At 38.6% G+C, this 18,691-nt stretch overlaps 1 protein-coding gene across 4 annotated transcripts in view; it reads left to right on the top strand.

The window, feature by feature from the left end:
* SSBP2 (single stranded DNA binding protein 2) overlaps positions 1–18,691 on the top strand; it is a 176,725-nt gene that overhangs the window by 34,296 nt on the left and 123,738 nt on the right. For all 4 annotated transcript variants that reach the window (XM_032205957.1, XM_032205956.1, XM_032205955.1 and 1 more), the window contains exons 2-4: positions 3,914–3,986; positions 9,074–9,135; positions 10,818–10,902. In XM_032205957.1, coding sequence (XP_032061848.1) covers positions 3,914–3,986; positions 9,074–9,135; positions 10,818–10,902 — 220 coding nt within the window. The remainder of the gene's footprint in view (positions 1–3,913; positions 3,987–9,073; positions 9,136–10,817; positions 10,903–18,691) is intronic.

Raw genomic sequence — 18,691 nt, 5'->3', positions numbered from 1 at the left:
GCAGGAGGCACCTTGAACCGTGCTTTGACACACTGCCAGTTTTGGGGGAACTGGAGCCTTTTGCTCTGCCACATTGAGTTTATAACTTTCTAGATAATGGTTATACAGAACTGTACCCTCAATTAAAAAACATGTATTTTAGTTATGACATGTGGCTAATAAAACAATGAAAGTAACAACACTTTTTTCTTAACTTCATGAAACTATGTGCAATAGTTGCCTGTGTCTGGCAGGTTTATTGGGCAGCTTACAAGAGAAAGTAGAAGTTAATTTATTGCAGTTCCTTATTCTTCTAAGCCCAGCTTTTGAACTTCATCGAAAAATGTGGCCCTCTGCCCTTTGTTGTCTCCTTAGAAATAACTGCAAGCCAAACTTGGAGCTTGAAGTTCAGTCCTAGACTGAGAGACAGAAACTTTCTTGGTATGCATCTTCTCGTGGAACTAGACCAAGATACTACTTTATATATATATATTATTATTATTCCCTGCAAAACTTCTTGATAATAACTCTAGCCCTTTGGTACAGCCTCCATGCTGGTGGATTTTACTAGATGTTGTCATTGCAATCTCACCAAAGGTTCAGCTTTCTCTTTTTTGCATGTATTGTTCAGGTGTTTACCAGACAGATAATGGGGGCATGCAGGTAGACCATGCTTACTACTCACAGTATTTTCTGTAGGCAACTGGCGTGTGTTCATCTGAACAGCTAGATTAGTAGCCTACAAACCGTCAGTGAATCTTGCTGGGGCGGTGGAAGGAGTGTGACTCAGAGCATCGAGATCTGATGCCAAAGATAGACAAGGTGAATATCTTCATGGTGCCTTCAAGCTTTTGCTGCCTTTTATGGGAAGCTAGGTGTTGTCGTAATCTTTTGACTTGAAATCAGGGGGAGTTTACTGGCTGATTTTAATCAATGAACATACTGCTATAATGCTTTCGTTGCAACTTCTCCTTAAGTTAATTGCATATTTCCACCTTGACATATAACAAGTAATTTCCAGAGCACACTTGGAGCGATTATTGTTTATTTCTTGGTAATATTCTGATGAAAGCTGATTGACTAGGACCCCTTAAATGGTTCTTCGCTTTGGAATGCGGTTGATATTTCTCTTGTAAAATATATGAATGATTTGTCAAATTAGAGCAGAGACTTCAGAGAAAACACACCAGCTTACCAAAGTGCATCACTGTAGCAACAAGAACCAGAAAGAACTTTTAATTAATTTATTTTAAATGAAGCAAATGTATGATCAGGCCATAGATGAGTGTGTTATCTAGTTGTCTTGGCAGGGAGGGGGGGGGAACTCTGGCATGTGATGTGTCTTCAGCAAGAATTATTTCAGCATTGTCGTGAACTAATTAGAAATATTTTTTCCTCACATTACTCGTAGAATGTCAACAAGTATGCAAATGTGAAACTTTAACATATGCCTGCTTGCTGCTTTTACATGGTTTCTCACACCAGTTTACCAAGTAAAGGTTGTCTTTTAAAATGCCGCTTCAAGCCCAAGTCCTTTGGTGGTGAAGACCCCCGTGCTGTTACTTTCTTAGTCTTCTGCTGAGACGTGAAACACTTGTTCATTAATTTTACACACTTGGACTATAGCCATTTTTGTCTTCTTGTATTTCTTATGTGGTAGTTAACGTCACTATACCCACTAATTCTCTCCTCATTATGCTGTTGCACCCTTTTGATTTCTTTGTTTTCTGTCCTGAGAGCACCAGTAGTCACTGATCCTCTTGCTGCAACTAACGCTGTAAAACACTGGTATCTTTCTTTTGATCTCTGTGGTAAAGGCGCTTGCTTCTGAAGGGAACTATAATGCTGTGAACTTCTGTAGAGACTTCCCGACAGCGTAGTAGCTGGGGGTGGACAAGTGGTTTAGCTCCAGTGGGCGCCCCTCTGGGTGCTGTGTGGGTTGCGGTCCTGGCTCCGTGCTCACCGTGCCAGGCCGGGGCTGCCCCCTGCTTGCTGTGGGGGGTTAGCTTACGGCCGGATTTTAATCATGCTTCATTAGCACATTCCCTATTTTCATCACAAAGACGTAGGGTTGCCTTTCTCCTTGCGTTAATGCCTCTTGGACTTCATCAGCCCGCTCAGAGGCCTGTGGCAGGCGATGTGAGGCCTGGTGCTGGAGCACCACGCTGTCCCTTCGGCTGCCATGCGCCATGTTTGCGAACGCTTTTGGCACATGGTGGTCTTTGGACTGCTGAACTGTAGAGAATTAACTCCACGAAAAGTGGCTTTTTTTGTTTGTTGGTTTGAGAGAGATGCAGCTGTGCTTTTGGGGCAGGAGGCTAAAGCGTGGGTGAAGGTCTCAGTGTGGTGCCCACGAGGGGCAGATGGCCGCTGGAGCAGCCCGGCCCGCGTAGCACTCCGAGACGCACAGCTCTTCACACAGCGCATGACAACGCAATAAATGAATGTTTTGTAAAATGCTGGAGTTAAAGAGTGTATACAGCAACTCTCAAGGTTCAAACTACCAGCAATCGCACACTTGAATATTCAAAAAGGCACTTTTTATTGGTTATAGGAAAAAAGTACAGTCTTGCTTTCGATGTTGGAGAGTAAGGTTGTGGGGAGTATTGCATGTACAAAATACAAACACCTAATGAAAGCAACTTTTAAGGAATGCCACCCATAGATTTTAAAATTTCACACTTTATAGCTTAGAGCAATAATTACTACTCTGTCAGTGCCATGATGACAGTTGTCTAATATTGCATGACGTTTTGAACAGTATCAAGGAAGTAGACGTTCTCTGCCTCTCTGCTTTGTTTAGCTAAACTACCTATTTCTGAGTACAAATATTAAAATGTTCCAAATAAGAATGGCAGTGTTATAATGAAGTACGCACAAATATATTTTACTTCTTGAAAACAGTTCAGCTAGCAATTTTAAAAGGAATGCAGTTTGAATACTTCTTCTCTTGGACTGAAATGTTTTATAGACAATTTCTACGCATCGTTACTAAATCATACTTTCAAACGAGATTTCATTTTGAAAGATTTTAAACATACAGGCAGACAGGAGCCTCTCCAGAGAGTCAGCTGAAGAATTAGAAAGTGTTACTTCTTTACTTTCTAATTCAAATCTAGCCTATCTTAACAGGAAATGTTTGTTCTTACTGCTCACCCATCCTTGGGTTTTCAAAGAGGCCTTCTCAGCCCAAGGTCTAGCAGGCATGAGCCCTCTTTCTGCAATGAGATCCGTAGGCAGATTGGTTTGATAGGCAGATTGGTTTGATTTAGCTTGAGATGCACCTGGCTGCTGAAATTCACTTTTTGTGAAGCTCCTTCTCCAACTGTGACGCTAATTTGTAGCTCTGTTGTCGTCAGACCTCATCAGATGCTCAAGTTGGAATAAACCAAAAAATTTGTTTACCTGGGAGATGTGGTTGTACTACAATGGAGATGCAGCTTCTGAGGTGGCTTTTTCTGATGCAGCCCGAAGTTTGCATGTTCTTTGTGTAAACACAGGCTGTCGTTCAAACGTGCTTAACAGCCTGACACGTTCCACGTGTAGAAGTGTTGACCTGGAAAGTAGTCAGTGTTGCTGTATGAATATATTGTATTTACAATGAGCATGGTGTATTGTGGGCAAATACAGGCAGCAGTAGGTCAATTGTTAGCTAACTGGGCACATGTCCAAATATCATTAAAAATGTTGACATTAAGTAATTTGGGGTTTTAATAATATTTAATTAACTACTATTTAAACAACTCTGCTCAGATTGACCTACAGGTCTAGTTTAAAAGTTCTGGTATAGATAATAGATTTGTCATGTTCAGTACATAGTGGTTTCTGAAAGGAAATAGTGTGCAAGTCAAACCTCTGAAATTATGTGTTCCAAAAATGGGGAGCAAACAAATGCATTATACTAAATACTGTCTTTTTTTTGTTTGTTTTTCAGATTAGCGCTGTACGTATATGAGTATCTGCTCCATGTAGGAGCACAGAAATCAGCGCAGACGTTTTTATCAGAGGTATGTTTGCCCTGTCTTTTTTTTCCTTGCACAAGGTTACAATGTGTGCAAGTGAAATAAATCTGTGTTGGATTAGAAAAAACGGTGACAATCTTGCATATCTGTTTACATTGATCAGCATAGCCTTCTGATTTTGCAAAAGCCAGTTTGCCATGTCATTTTGCATGCCTTTGCATAATTATTTTTGCTGTGATTTGTTAGCCCTGTTGTCTGATTTGGTGCTACAATGAAGAAATATTTGTCTATTTTCTGTAATAAACGTGCATGTTTGAATGTGCATCGATAATGTTCCTTCTTGATGATATTCAAACTTACTGTTGGTATCTCCAATTGTGAATGATGGACCCTTTCTAAACGTACAGCAGTCAGGTATTTTATACTGATCTCGCTATGTATTCCTACCATGCTTCTAATTATTTCGCTTCTTTTCATCTGGTGAACTAATTATGACTATAACTGTTCAGGTGCTCTTGCTTAAATGCTCTTGAATGCTAATGCATTTTTTACCATTAGACAATAGCTAGTCTTTTTCACAGTCCTTTAAAGACATATATATACCTGTAGAAGATTGAAGTAAATTGTATCTCCTTAGTATTTTACATTTATGCTGGGATACAAGAATACCTGTATGCCAAACGTACTGAGGTCTTTGGGGTTTATTGTTTTTAATCTTTCTTTGATGAGAACATTTAAGATAATGATAGTTGGATAGTGAGCAGAAGTGAGAAAAACAGGCAACATGTTGTAGCAGGAAAATCTGCTGCTTCAACTGGTGCTCTTCTGAAAGCTAATAGAATTAACATGCTAGTGATGACATTTTGGAGATGGAAGAGACGAAGGCTGTTTGTGGTGGTTATAGAAAATTCACATAACAGAGAGAAGCAAAAGCGATAGAATTGTGGTAGTTTCAGGTTATGTTTATATTAAAACATGGTTTTGACAATTGTTTTTTCTCCTTAGTAAAGCAATGAAAAAACAAGAGAGAAAATAATGGAGACTATCATCTTGGCTTTCCCCAAACAGCTGTCATTTGTAAATAATACACTGTGCAAGATTCATTTTGCTCATTTTGTTTTATGATGTATGTGCAAAATGAGCAGTTGGCAGGAGTATAACTGGTATGACATTTGGATTTCAGGAAAACATTCAATACAGTGTCTTGAAATTTAGCTTTTAAAAGTAATTCAATCTTGGATTATAGAGAAACTCTCAGATCTGAACAAATGTAATAAGAGAATGTATCAAATCTTTCAAATTCAGAGTGATGCCGAAAATCAGCCAAAAGATGGGGCAGAGACGAATAATAGTGTATTGAATTGATACGAGGTGTCTGTTAAATTTCACACAAAGCTGTGAGTTTATTTACCTTGTTTGTTAGCAGTGCGGAAAGGTAAAGACTGTGCTAACAGTATTTGTAAATGGCTGTATGTTGGAACCAAATGCAATTATCGCTGTTACGGGAAACCGGGAAAAGATGGTATTGGGGATGAAAGCAGTACAATGAGGGTCAGACTGAGAAAACTGTACACTAATCCAGCTTGGAGAAAATGATTTTAAATGGCAAGTGGCAAAAGCAGCAGGAAAGAAATGATAGTTGATTGTGGAGCAGACAGGCCTCTACGTTGTAACGCCCACTCAGTCCTGGGCTGCAAACCACAATGTAATAGCTCTGTGCCCCTCGTGAGTCAGCTGTTGTTAGAGATGGATTGTTGGCACACGGGATGAAAATGACAAAGCAGCAGTTGGGAAGTGCAAAGAAGTCTTTTAGCAAATCTTCCATGTGTCTTTGTGTTTTTCTGACTCATGGCTTTTGAGAAGCAACTGCCCTGCTGTGGTTGAGCGAGGTGGAGGAGATACCCAGGTGGTGTAGGAGGAAATTTGTGTCGGCTTGGCCACTTCTTAGAAAGCAAGGCTGTTGGGGCTCAATGCCTTCTCTACGCTGGCAGTCTGCACCCCCCTGAGTAATTTGGGTGGATCTCTTTAAAGTCCACTTAGTTCAAAGTAGCTCTAAGCCAGTGCATTGGGGTGAAAAAGAAATAAGCGTATATAGATTATCAGAGCCGTACAGCTGTCAGTGACAACTAAAGAGTATAAATGGCAAAGATTAACATCCCTTAACGTAAAGGTTTACCAGGGAATGTGGCTAAGAGTAATGGCATTAAATTGAGAGAAGTAAAATTTAAATTGGATACCATGAAATCACTGATATTACGTAACTTAGAGAAGGTTGTCTTAAGCACGTCTTCATTTTTGTAATGTTTTGTGTAGAACTGATTCATGAGTCAGTAAAATCTAGAAGTGCTCGGCTTATCCTTCTTGTTTACAAGGTGAAGAGTGCTTTCCATTGTCCTTGTGGTCCCTCCTGAGGACAGCCTTCAAAACTCTGTTGCCTTCATCTCTAAAATTTTGGACCTCCAGATCAGCTAGCCTTTTCCTGGGTGTCTGGGTAAAAGAGACATCTTCATTTTGTTAGCTATCACACTCGTCTCCTAGTCTGCAAATGGACTTCCTTTGAGGAGACACGACATGAAGTACTGGATGGAAATAATTTAATAGCTGTTTCATCCTGAAACATGTAGTCATTGTACAATTAGCAAAATGACAAGGGACTACCACTGCTATGCAAACAGTGTCATTTTCTTATGAGGGTAGAATAGAACTGTTCAGATGGGATACACAGTTTTTTAGAGAACAATATAAACTGTTCTGCTCCAGAATCTTTCCTTCAGTGTTGGAGCTGCTGAATTTTCTTGTAGAGCTGATCCTTACCCCTGTATTTTCTGTCCTCAAAGCTAGGTTCTGGCCTTGTAGGAGTAATTCCGCTAGCTTAGCTAGACCAGGAAAGTAGGCATTTTGCAGCTGATTGATCACTAGTTATGAGCTAGTTATTGATAAAGCTGACAACAAGTTTTTTTTGTTTGTTTGTTTGTTTTTGTTTTTTTTTGTTTTTTTAAATTATAATTCTTTTCCTGTCTGTGTGATCTGACAAACGTTTTCAATGTCAGACAGAGGTGTGTACTTTTTGAAAGCAAAACAAATCAAAAACTTCCCCCTGTCATTCAGGTTCCTTCTTTGAATAAATTTATGAACTGTCTTACTAAAAAGGACCAGCATAAGACTTGTGGGTCAGGCAATTTCCTCAAGCCCTGTGTCAATGAATGTTACTTAGACACAGTGAGGTCCTTCTGCACAGATAACAGTTTTACTCTTAACTGAATGGTTTTTCAACTCCACTAAAAAAAAATAGCTTTGACTACATGTTGCATCTCTCCATCCTGTTACTTTCAAAACTTCTCGTAAGTACAGCACATCCCTGGTGATTAGCACAAGTCCTTCTAAGCCATGCCAAATGCGTGTGAAGAGCAGTCATGGCGCTGAGGAGTGCATTTGAATCCTTTTTAAAACTTTGTTACTGGTTTTCTCTTTTGTATACATTTTTCATTTTTATTAACATTTTTACCTGGCACAGTTTAGGCAAGGGTTTCATAGTTTGAAAAGTGCTTTTTATAGATTAAGTGCTATTAAGTGATGATGATGATGGTTGAAGTGGTGATGATGGGTGGGTGGGTGGGGGTTAAGTGCCATGCCCCTGCTTCATTCTGCCAGCTTTACCAAAAGAAGTGATAATACCTGGAGCTTACCTTTCTAAGATAATTTTAAGATAATTTTTGATAGTTTTAAGTATTTATATAATTTTTATGAACTGTGCATTCTACTCCTGCCAGCTATTGACAAAACATACTTGTTTAAATTTTTTAACAACTGGGGGTGGCAGTCAAGTTGGAATTGAGAAAGTTTTATTCCGTGTTGAAAAATCCCAGCTTCGCTACTGTCTCTTGCAGTATGAACATGCTATGTCTACCTTTTCTAGGAAGCTTTTAATGTACCTTCATATACATCGTTAAATACCTTTCGTGTTAAAGATGTTGAAGCATTTCGTTAGAATAATCCTTCTTTTGTCAGCCATTACTTCTGCCTGTAGAGCAGAACATGGCTTATGTTTAAACAATGATCTTTTTACAGAATTGGACAGGAAATAGTGCTATGTGTAGTTGTAACTGGAGGAATTTGGAGCGTATGTAACGCCCTGGTTTCCACCCAGTTTAAGCATGAGACTGCCTCCCTCCCATAAAGTGTCATGTGAACTTCTAGAGATCTTCAGTTATTTGCAACAGAGCTCCGTAAGCAATTAAACTGGCTTTTTTATAGTCCAGACTATTTAGTTTTGTAGCTAAGGACAAACCAGTCACTATGGCACTAATAAAATGATTGTGTGATAATAGCTAAGGTAGAGCACAGCGCTCTCACGGTGTGTTGTGTTGTCTGACGAGTTAGCTGGTAACAATAAAAGTGTGAAGTTGAGGGTGTAAAAATTACTAAATTGCATTTCTTTGGGGAAAAAAAAAAAATATATATATGTTTGAAGTAAGCCAGATTTCTTAGGTGGGAAAGAGCTCACAGACAGTATTTTTCTATTCAAGAGCATTTGCCAGTGCAGACAAACCAAGCCAAGCCAGCTTTACACTTTCACTGGATGGTGGGAGAACAGGTTGTAGCTTGGTTGTTAGTGGTATTTGTCATGCTACCTCTAGCAGTAAAGCAGTCCTTGATGATCCTGAAGCATTGGCTAGCTTTGGATATGGAGGGAAGACTGCCACCTGCTGAATTGGTAACACTAGTTCTGTATCTTCTGTTTTTCCTTCTACAAACTGGAAGATCTTATAGATAGTTTTAGGGGGATTTTTTTTTTTTTAACTTTTCTTTGTTGTTGTTGTTCATGCATTCTTGAGCTTAGAAAATGCACGTCTCAGTGGTGGAGTGATACAAAATACATCCTTAATAAAGCTATATTCAGAATCTCTACAAAATAAATGCTAAAATACGCTTTCCTAAAATAAGAGGCATGAGCTAAAGTAGTATTTATAATAAAGTACATAACACAGACATTCAGATTGATGATAATAAAGCCTTTCGTAGATACAAAACATTTTATTCTTATTCTTCCTTTTCTTGATATTATGTAAGGTTTTTTTGTAGTCACAATAATCACAAAAGTGAATACCTGTGTTTTTATGGTTTTATTTCAGATAAGATGGGAAAAAAACATCACACTGGGGGAGCCCCCAGGATTCTTGCATTCCTGGTGGTGGTAAGTGTCCATTTTCTTTCCGATTTTTAGAATACAGTGATTGCAAATTCCAGCAGCTGCAGGCAAGAAATTCAAGTGATCATTGTAAAAAGAATGTGAAGATGAGGAAAAAGAACCATTTTCTTATAAAAGAAATGAAAGAACAGAAAATTAGGTATGGGAAAAGACACAGATATTAGTTACAAGAAAACAAATACTGCATAGTAGACTGATAAGACAGCATCCTTCAAAGAAAATTGGCCAGAGTTTCTTTGTTCACTATCTTCTACTAAACCATGCACTTAAAAGCATTATACATACCCTAAATAATTACGTTCAGGAAAATAATATTTATAAATGACATGAAATATGTACATACAGTGACTGAGGAAGCTCACATCCACATGCATAGTCTTCAGCCCACATTTCTATTCACGGAAATAGCATATGAAAATGATTAGCCAAACCCAAGTCACCAGCCTTTTGGAGAAGCAGTGTGTGTTAGCACGGGCTTGGTGTTGTAAAGTCTGCATTTGCACAGTTTCTCTCAGCTCAGAATATGGGTAGACACAAAATTTACTTGTAGTTTTTCATGCATGATGCCACTTGCTTAAATATACCGGTGTGCAGAGAGACACATTTGTTTGTGTAAAATTCCCAAGGAGAAAAGACTGTTCATAGTCACTGCTGTTTAGCCATGGTATTTACAGACTGTCACATGCCTCGAATGTATCCGGTATGTCTGTGTTTGCAAGAATAAAACATTATGGAGAATATGTCCAGCTGCCAGGAGTACAAGACTTTACAAATTTAAAAGTGGTTCCATTTGAACACAAAATCCCAAGTGATTTGTGCAGCTGTCAGGAAGGTGGCATATTCTTCATTCACCTTTATGCTTTTAGCTACCTGATGGAAGCCTGAAAAAGAGAACATGTTTCTTGTTCCTGTGATGTCTGCATTATCCTTAATTTTGATTTTCTGCAGCAGTGTTCACATTTTCCACAATTCTGTATTGTGATGCTGGACTAAACAGTAAAGAAACAATATTAAACAAACTTTATTCTCGGGATTGTTCTAGTATACACATAATTTAATTCTAGAAATTTTGTGTTAGGACTCATTCATGTATAAATCCATTCAAACAGGGGTGAGAGTGAAAAGGCAGAGCATTGTAATTTCCTTTCGTTCCGTCTAACCCAAGAGCTATCAAAGAAGATATTCATCTATTTCCTACTCTTATTCCTACACCTGTTTTTCTAGGAACTTTTGTTTAAAGCACAGTATTGGACCTTGGAAGAACTCCTCAGTTTTCTCTTCCGTTCTATGCCTTTTCATGCTATTACTGTATGTATCTGTCCCTTCCAGGGCTTTGTGGACGTAAATAGCAGCAGTTGCCAGAGGTATGAGGTTAAATGTAGAGCTTTATACCCTTAAACCTTGTTAGATTAGCTTCTTGGTTTATACCACGGTGGTTTTAAACGAGTACGGCACTGCTCGCCTCAGAGAATCAGATAACAGGACTCGATTCCTCCTAGATGTTTTACAAAGCTAAACTCTTTCATAGAGGTAAGTGCTTTCAGCTCTTGGCAAGGAAGTGATGTGTCTATTTCTATATATAAACATGCATGTGCGGTGTGCAGCATAAAATCTATGCGAGTATTACAAAGATTTTCTCACCGTATCTCTAACTTCTTAATTTGCAGTGTATTTTGGGATCTCTACTGTGCAGCTCCAGAAAGACGAGAAACATGTGAACATTCAAGTGAAGCAAAAGCCTTTCATGACTATGTAAGTTTTGTGTATATTTACCATGCTTTCATTACTGTGTGGAATGTGATAGAGAAGTATTTCTGCATGACAGTATCTCAAATGCAGGTGTCTGTCACACTCTCATGTGTTTTCCGGGGATGCCTCAGAATTAGGACTTCCTAATTCTGTGATTACCTATTGCCATATGGAAAACTGTTACTCATCTCAGAGATCAAAACGCTGCATTAACTCAGAACAATGAATGTCCTTCTGTCTTTCCCCTGTGGTTACAACAGGCTGGTCCATAGCATGCGGCCCGTATCGAAGCACAGATATGTCCTGTCCACATATCCATACTCTGTGCTACAGAGGAGGCTGCTCAACAGATGTAATTGTCACTTCCACCCCCTGGCTTCTGTCGGGACCATACAGGCTTCAAGCACGACTATTGTACTTAGGTATCACAGGACAAGATAAATGTAAAGCCAGCCAGTTCAGGAGAACAGGAGGAATAACAGTAAAAAGTATTATGCCAGTTTTGATACATTTGAGACTCAGTTTGGAACACATCAGGGAGTTCAGTGCAATTTCACCTGAGAGGACCAAAAAAAATAAAAATTAAATTTTTGGGGTCCATAACATTGAAACAGTTTCATTCCTTTTTCTCTGTTCTCATTGCATAAATGGAGCACTCTAGAAATCTGGAACTGCGTTCTGGACTGTGGATGCAATTTGGGTTCTGTCTCCTGTGCCAGTTCTTCTCCACCCGGTGATTTCATGTTCACTAAGGAAAACCGCAGGCTGACTGAGCTAAAGGCATACTGTCATTCCTTTGGGCCATTCGTATAGTATAAAGAGGGAGTAAAACTCCCTGATGATACTGTTCTGAAACCTCTTTCCTTCGCTGTATTCCAGGTCTGTCTTACAAATATTTTGTAGTTGCTGCAGAAAAATATTTTTGTATATAAAATTAAAATTAGACTTCAATAGCCCACTCTCTTACAAACACAAACCTGGAAAAACTTAAATGAACCTTCGAAGAGACTATTTTCTGTTATCTATTGTCATAATCTGATAAAATCTCAGGTTCACGTAGTATGTGAATGACTGATGATCTTGCCTTTTTTGGACTATGTTACAAATGTACCATCAACACAGTTAGAACTGTTCGGCGTATTTTACTTACAGACCAATGACCCTTTAATACCTTCTCCTTAGCAGTTAGATTCTGAGGCTGACTGGTAAAGGAGCTTGGATAATTTTGCACTATCATGTCCATGCTACAGTGATCGCTCTACATAATCAATGAGAAAAAAGCAGCGTTGGAGAAGGGAATAAAATTCTGAGGAAATTTTCCACACAGAAAAGCATTAAAGTCAACCACCTTGGTAAAGCACATTCCTAAGATTAAAAACAACATCACTGGTGGAAACACAGTTTCTGCGATCTGTTATGGGTTCTGTTTTGAATACACAGTTGTTGGAATAATAAAGCATTTCAACAGCTTTGTTGTTGTTTTCAATCCTTGTTATGAGAGCAAGGTTTAATTCCACACTGAAGGAGAGATAGCTTTACAGGAATAGTTTATGACTGCAGGGAATGACAGCAGTGAATTAAATTTGTGGAGGTCAGAATCCAAGGTATGACAGTTGACTTCAGTGGGGGCGTTGTGCACTTGCAGTGTAAGGTATGTGACAGAAGCCAAAAATCTGCAACCTGTAAAAGCTGTTACGAAATAATTTTCAAATGAAATCACCAGTTAGAGGAAAACTTAAATAAAGAAGTACTAGGAAGTCTGAAAAGGAACAGAGTCCACAGTTCTGTAAGCTCATGAGAGTTTCATCGATCAGTAAGTTCACTATTTTAATCTATATAATTCTTTCCTAAGAATTTGAGTAGCTTATCAAACATTTTTTTTTTTTTTGTTCTAGCATTTCCTTTTTAGTGTTTCTAACTTCCACAGGTTTTAGACTATTACATGATCTTATTGCTCACTTCTGCCTTGCACTATGGTGTGTCTTAAGGGTAATGTAAAAACCTGAGAAAACAGTCAAATAGTTCTGTATGTGATGTACAACTGCGTGGTGTTTAAGGTACTCTATAAAGTGGTGCTTGATAAAGGAAAAATAAAACCACGATATTTTTCTATACACATATAAACCTGCATAAAGACAGATGAATATTTATATCAGAAATACATTGGCTTATTTTATCAGTTAATTCTCCAGGCATTTCTAAAACCTTAATCATTTAAAGTGACAAGAAAACCTATCCATTGCATTATTTTTCCTCACAGTTGAGATAAACTCGTCTAATATCTAGCAGGACTCATGCTGTTCCTCAGTGTCACGTGCTTTTTGTTTAGGAAGGCAGGCTGCATCATGATAAGTGCAGGCTGTTGAAATCTTGCATATATTTAATATTTCATGAGTCTATTGTACATTTGTATTAATGCACATAACAAATGGTTGTAAAATACAGCCAAGCATATTTCACAGCTGCTGAAGGTAAACATTTATTAAATGCTTTGTGAAATCCTAACCCATGTGGAGTATTGCCACCGACTCCAGAGGGGTCGAAATTCCACCACCAGCGCAGGCCATCAGAGAGCCAGGCACTGGGCTGAGGCACTGATAACTCAGTCCTACCGTGAGACTGCAGGTCAAGGAGCAGAGCATTTGTAGTTGCACTGTCGTGTCTCAAAACTGTAATTGCCAAGTACAAAAAGCACAGAGGGCTTGCTTATTAATTCATACTAGCGATTCAGAATTTTTTATTAGGTGTGTGTTCTGCTTGACCTAAGGAAAGCATTCTTGCCCAAGGTGTGAGTGGTCTGGTTACACCGACATGCCATGTTTAACACTAATTAGGGTGAATGAGCTGACCCAGTATCTTGCTTTTTGTGAAGGAAGGAAGATTTAAGAGCGTTTGATGGAGGTGGGAAGTGTTTGGGGATGATTTAATGATTTGTGAAATACTGCTGCCTCAAACAACACAGTTGCTAGTCAGTCTGCAACACACAGAGCTTGACTCATAAAATGAATATACACAGGAAGATCTGATTACTTTTCAAGTTTCACAGTATCTCAACTGCACTTGCGAAAGATGCTGCTGCTTGATTCCCCCGCACCCTTAATTCTTCTACAAAAGTTTTTTGAATGATGAGTTTTATTTCATTATTTAGTTTGCTGTAACATTTCAGCCTCTGCTTTGCTCGTCATTTAATACAACTGAATATCTGCAGCTGGGCTTTGTACATCTGCAGTATACTTGGGGAAAAACACTAGCATTACCCTCATCAGAACCCATCTGGAGCACTGTGTTGAAGAAAAGTGCATCTGAACTTTCCTCTGCTATCAATGCTCTTTAATCAAGCAAGCAGTCTCAGCCTGTGTGTGCCCGTAAGTCTGTGCCACAGAATCTGTTCTTGACCATTTGTGTAAAATAACAGGAAAAACATACGCTTTTACACAACTGTTACTTAAATTTTTCTGCTACACGTGTACGTGCATACGTGTTTCTCTGTGCAGTATCATCCCCGTTCTGCAGAGCTGAGGTATGGAAGTACTATTTCCGTGTGTTCAGATTGTACTAACACACCTTGGATTTTTATCGAGCTAGTCAGAAGAGACAGACAGATCTTTCATGTCTGACAGCAAGAACATGAAGTGACACTCAGAGTGGAGGCTATTACTCCTAGCAGTACTAACAATGCTCATCTGAATAAAAATACAATAAATACAAAGGTGAAGGGCTATTCTGGCTTTAAGAAGAAGTTTTTTTGTCTCCTTACCCTGAGGTTAAACACTTACAACTCCTCCATATGATCTACAAGGGATTCTATTTTTATTGTCTATTGAAATTTGCAGTTGGATCTTTATTTACTTATTTATTTTTGACTAAGTGAATAAGGCTCTGAACTCATTAGGTTCACATTTTAGGTTTCAGAAGAGAGATGTATGTCATGAAAGTGCGTGTGCTGGTTCAGGCACGTGTGTGCTTGCCTTGAAATTTAATGAAAATTTCTTAGAAACACTTTGTTTATATTTCAGGTAATTCAGGAAAGAAAAATGGTGCTTACCTAGGCTATTACTACAGTAGGAACAGAGCATTTCAAGAAGAAAAAACAACAAAAAAAAATAGATTAATTTTCCATGCAACTATCACTTTGGCTGGAAGAAAACTTCTATGTTCTTTGAAGTCCTGTGAAAAATCACTTACGTGGTTACTTTTAGCCAAAATTTGGTCTTCACTGTAGAACGTTTTTTTCTTCACAGTGTCCTAAGGAGATCTCTTCAACTGTCTTAACAGATCTCCTTTCTCTGGGTTGGAACTGAGATACTCTGTTGTGAGAAGCAGATTCCCACGTGTATGTTGTTCCTGCCTTCTTTCGATCTCTTTATAAGCTGAAAACTTACTGGGTCAAAAGGGAAAATAAAATGGAAATCCTGTGATTCCTGAGGGGAAAACAAAACAAAACAAACAAACAAAAAGACTTTTAGAAGCTCATTGGTAGGGGTGAATCTGACTGCTAGAATTGGTCATTCTCCAATTCTGCTGGCACGGCCATTCAGTCGCATCTCTGGACTCTGGGTTTGGAGGGGTGATATTTGTAAAGTTCTTTCTTGACAAATGATTTCCTTACCTAGTGCTTAAAATCTTATTACAGTCCAGAAGTTTTTATGCCTCCTTTGCATAGTGTAGTGGAAGTCCTTCCATGTGGTATTGATGCTAGGAGGGATCTATTAATTCTCACAAGCAGCTGTAGTAAAATCTTGATTATTTTCCAGGTAAGGTTTTATTAGTGCCTTCTCCATGGCTGTTTGAAAAATCACTTTTGGTTTGAGTAAGGGTCTCTTGTTTGTTTTTGTGGCTCCCAAAAGACGGCTGAGTAGTTTACAGGATAAGAAAAAGACATGTTCATTGCCTCAGAGACTGTACAGTCTCATAAGCTAGTATCACATTCCGTCTGATTTGTTAGCATGTTTTAATAGTAAACTGTTTGACAGGGAGCTTAGCTTTACTTGGAAGTTGTAGGATATATTAAAGACTCTGTTACAATGAGTACAGGTGATTCCTTTTAAAGATCATAGTGATATAAATCAATTTATTTTTTTTTTTTAGGGATTAATGGGAATAGTGTTTGGACACGAGATAGCTGACCAATCTCTTTGTTAGTCTTCCATAGGAATAAGTTAGGTCTCTGCATTTATGGATCTATTTTAGGGGGAAACAGTTACCTCTTTCTTCCCTCTTCTCTGTGCCCATCTTTCTTCTGGAGAACTTGCTTGACCTTAAATGTCTTCTAAACCTTAATGTATCCTTAGTAGTACTCAGAATTTGAGGACTGAAGGTTACCATGAGAGGTTTATGATGCAACATTGTATGAAGGCATCAGTGGAAGCTTGTTGGAAGTGACCATAAATCTCAAGCCTTTTTTTTTTCCACAGCACAGTGGCAGAATGGTTCCTATTTTCATGAAACTACTTTAAACAAACAAACAAACAAAAAACACTTCTGAAACCCACATAAAACTGTCTTTTAGGTGAAGTTTTTTTTGTTGACCAAAACACATGGAAGCTTTTTCTCTTTCAGGATAATTTTTGAAAATGGATCTGCTTGTTGTGTTTTGCAGGAGGTCTCAGCTCATGCTTAACAGCAGTCACAATCTCTTCCAGTCTGTCAAGGAACTTCTCCTCTGCCTCTCATGTGTTGGATGGTGGAGTTCGTCTTAGCTGTTGATTTTCTTGCCTTCCCCAGCTCTTGCTGTTGTGATCTTCTGCAGGCAGCTTAGCTAGGCAGTTTGTGCTTTTGGGTCCTCCCTGGCTTCTTGCTGAAAATTGGATTCTAGATCTGGCTTCCAGCTGTCTGTTTGCATGGAGCAGGGCATGGAGAATGCATGGTAACTCCTGCTTAAAAGAAAAAACAAAAACCCCTTTCTATCCTTCCCAGCTGTGGAGAGCAAGAGATGGCAAGTACAGGCAGAGAGGGAGGGAGGGAGGATCAGAGGTAATTTACAAAATGCTGAATTCTGTGTAATTCTTGGGACAAACGCCAAATTATATTGCCATGCAATCATGAAATACAGATTCATGAATGAGTGGAAAAGAATGTATTTCAGATCTCTAAGCAATTGATGGCCTTCCTGTGAACTCTCCATTATTATTATTATTTTTTTTTTTCCTGAGGTTCTTCATGTTTCCATGGGCAGAGATTAAAAGCAGAGATTCCCAAGCGCAGGTCTACGGTTAAGTGTGATTTCTCTTGACTGAGGAGTGTGTGGGATACCCTGCGTAGTCTGTGGTTGGCCTCGTTTGCCCAGTTAAGGACTGTTCTATTAAAGCAATGCTTCTGGTCTGAGTTTCTTGATAATTCCTTGCAGGAGTTCTGCAAATTTGTGCAGAAAGGCCCATTATATGTTTGCTGTTCATCGCTGTATCTGTAATTTCACCTTTAAAATACCTTCTTCAGACATACACTTCTTACTACCATGTAGATAACTACCCCTGTGTACCTGGAGAGTAGATTCTTTTCTAAAACTATTTTTAAGTGGTCATAACATTCTTTTCATAACCAACATGGAAGTGAAAAGCATCTCTTTCCATACAGTCATTGTTAGAACAATACGCTTTACATTTTATGTAAATAGTGTTCATTTTTAAGTATGAATGAAATGCATTTCTCTACTGCTCTTTCATTCCACAGAGATACGTCTTGTTTCCCAGTGTTTAGGTGTGGTTTTATAGTAAAATACTTTTGGATATGAAAGCTAGAAGAAGACTAAGGAAGTCAGGTAATTACCCTGAAACTTCCTCTCTGAATCCATTGTACAAATCCATATGGTTGAAGATTACTCTGATCTGTTAGAAAAATCAAATGAACAATTAAGAACTCACATTCAGTACAAAGTATTTTTGTTAAGATGTCTTACAAGGGCGTAAGTCCTTGACTTCCTCATATGTGCAACCAGAAGTCCGTAAATCTAAAAGATGTGGAAAATGTGAAGAGTTCTTACCTTCCTTCCAGTTATCAATTGTAAAGGGACACTGCTGTAAAATAAGATGGGTGTCTTTTTGGAAGGACAGTATTTATTGGGAGTGCGGTTGGTACCGAGGATCTGAGACTCATCTTGTACAATGGTATTGGCAGAATTATGCACAGTCAAGCTGAACTTTTCCACTTTCTTCAGCTGCGCAGTTTTATTGCTTAGTAGATGTTCTTTAATGCAATTGCTCAGAAAGGAATGATTAAAAGAATGTTTCAGCCTGCCATCAAAGTAGGCATTGCTTTCTTCAGGAAAACAGCATTTTACCTGAGTCAGGATTCGATCCATGTACTTTTGGGTGTATCTCAAGTAGCGCAAAATAATACTTCACTGTTATCTCCAAGACTTCTTTGCTGTTCAGAAATTTGCCAAGCGGAGTAGTTTTTTTCATTGGATTACACGGACCCCTTTTGTGGGAAAATAAGGAATTTTTTTTCCATTTTGTTTAATGCTAAGAAAACCCCCAAAAGAATTTACCTTCTCACATTTCTGTGAAGGCAGATCATGTTCCCATTCTGCCCCTGCCCTCCTCCTTCATCATTCCTTTGCATACCGTATTGGGTGGTGTAGTTACTCAGATTTGAACTACTCCAAGTCATAAATGTTAACCGTAAGCTCTCATACAGAAATGAATCTTTTTTACAGTCCACTTTTTCTTTTTTTCTTTGTAAAGGTTATTTCCAAAGGTAAATTTGTGTTTCACGTTTAATGTGAGGACTGAACCATTTGTTTCAGATAGAAAAAAAAACAATATATCCTTCCCAAAATTCCAACACTTACCCT

Source organism: Aythya fuligula, chromosome Z (assembly GCF_009819795.1).
Source record: "Aythya fuligula isolate bAytFul2 chromosome Z, bAytFul2.pri, whole genome shotgun sequence".
NCBI classification, from domain to species: Eukaryota; Metazoa; Chordata; class Aves; order Anseriformes; family Anatidae; genus Aythya; species Aythya fuligula.
The sequence above is the reverse complement of the archived record's forward strand: the minus strand, read 5'-3'. Positions and strand labels throughout refer to the sequence as shown.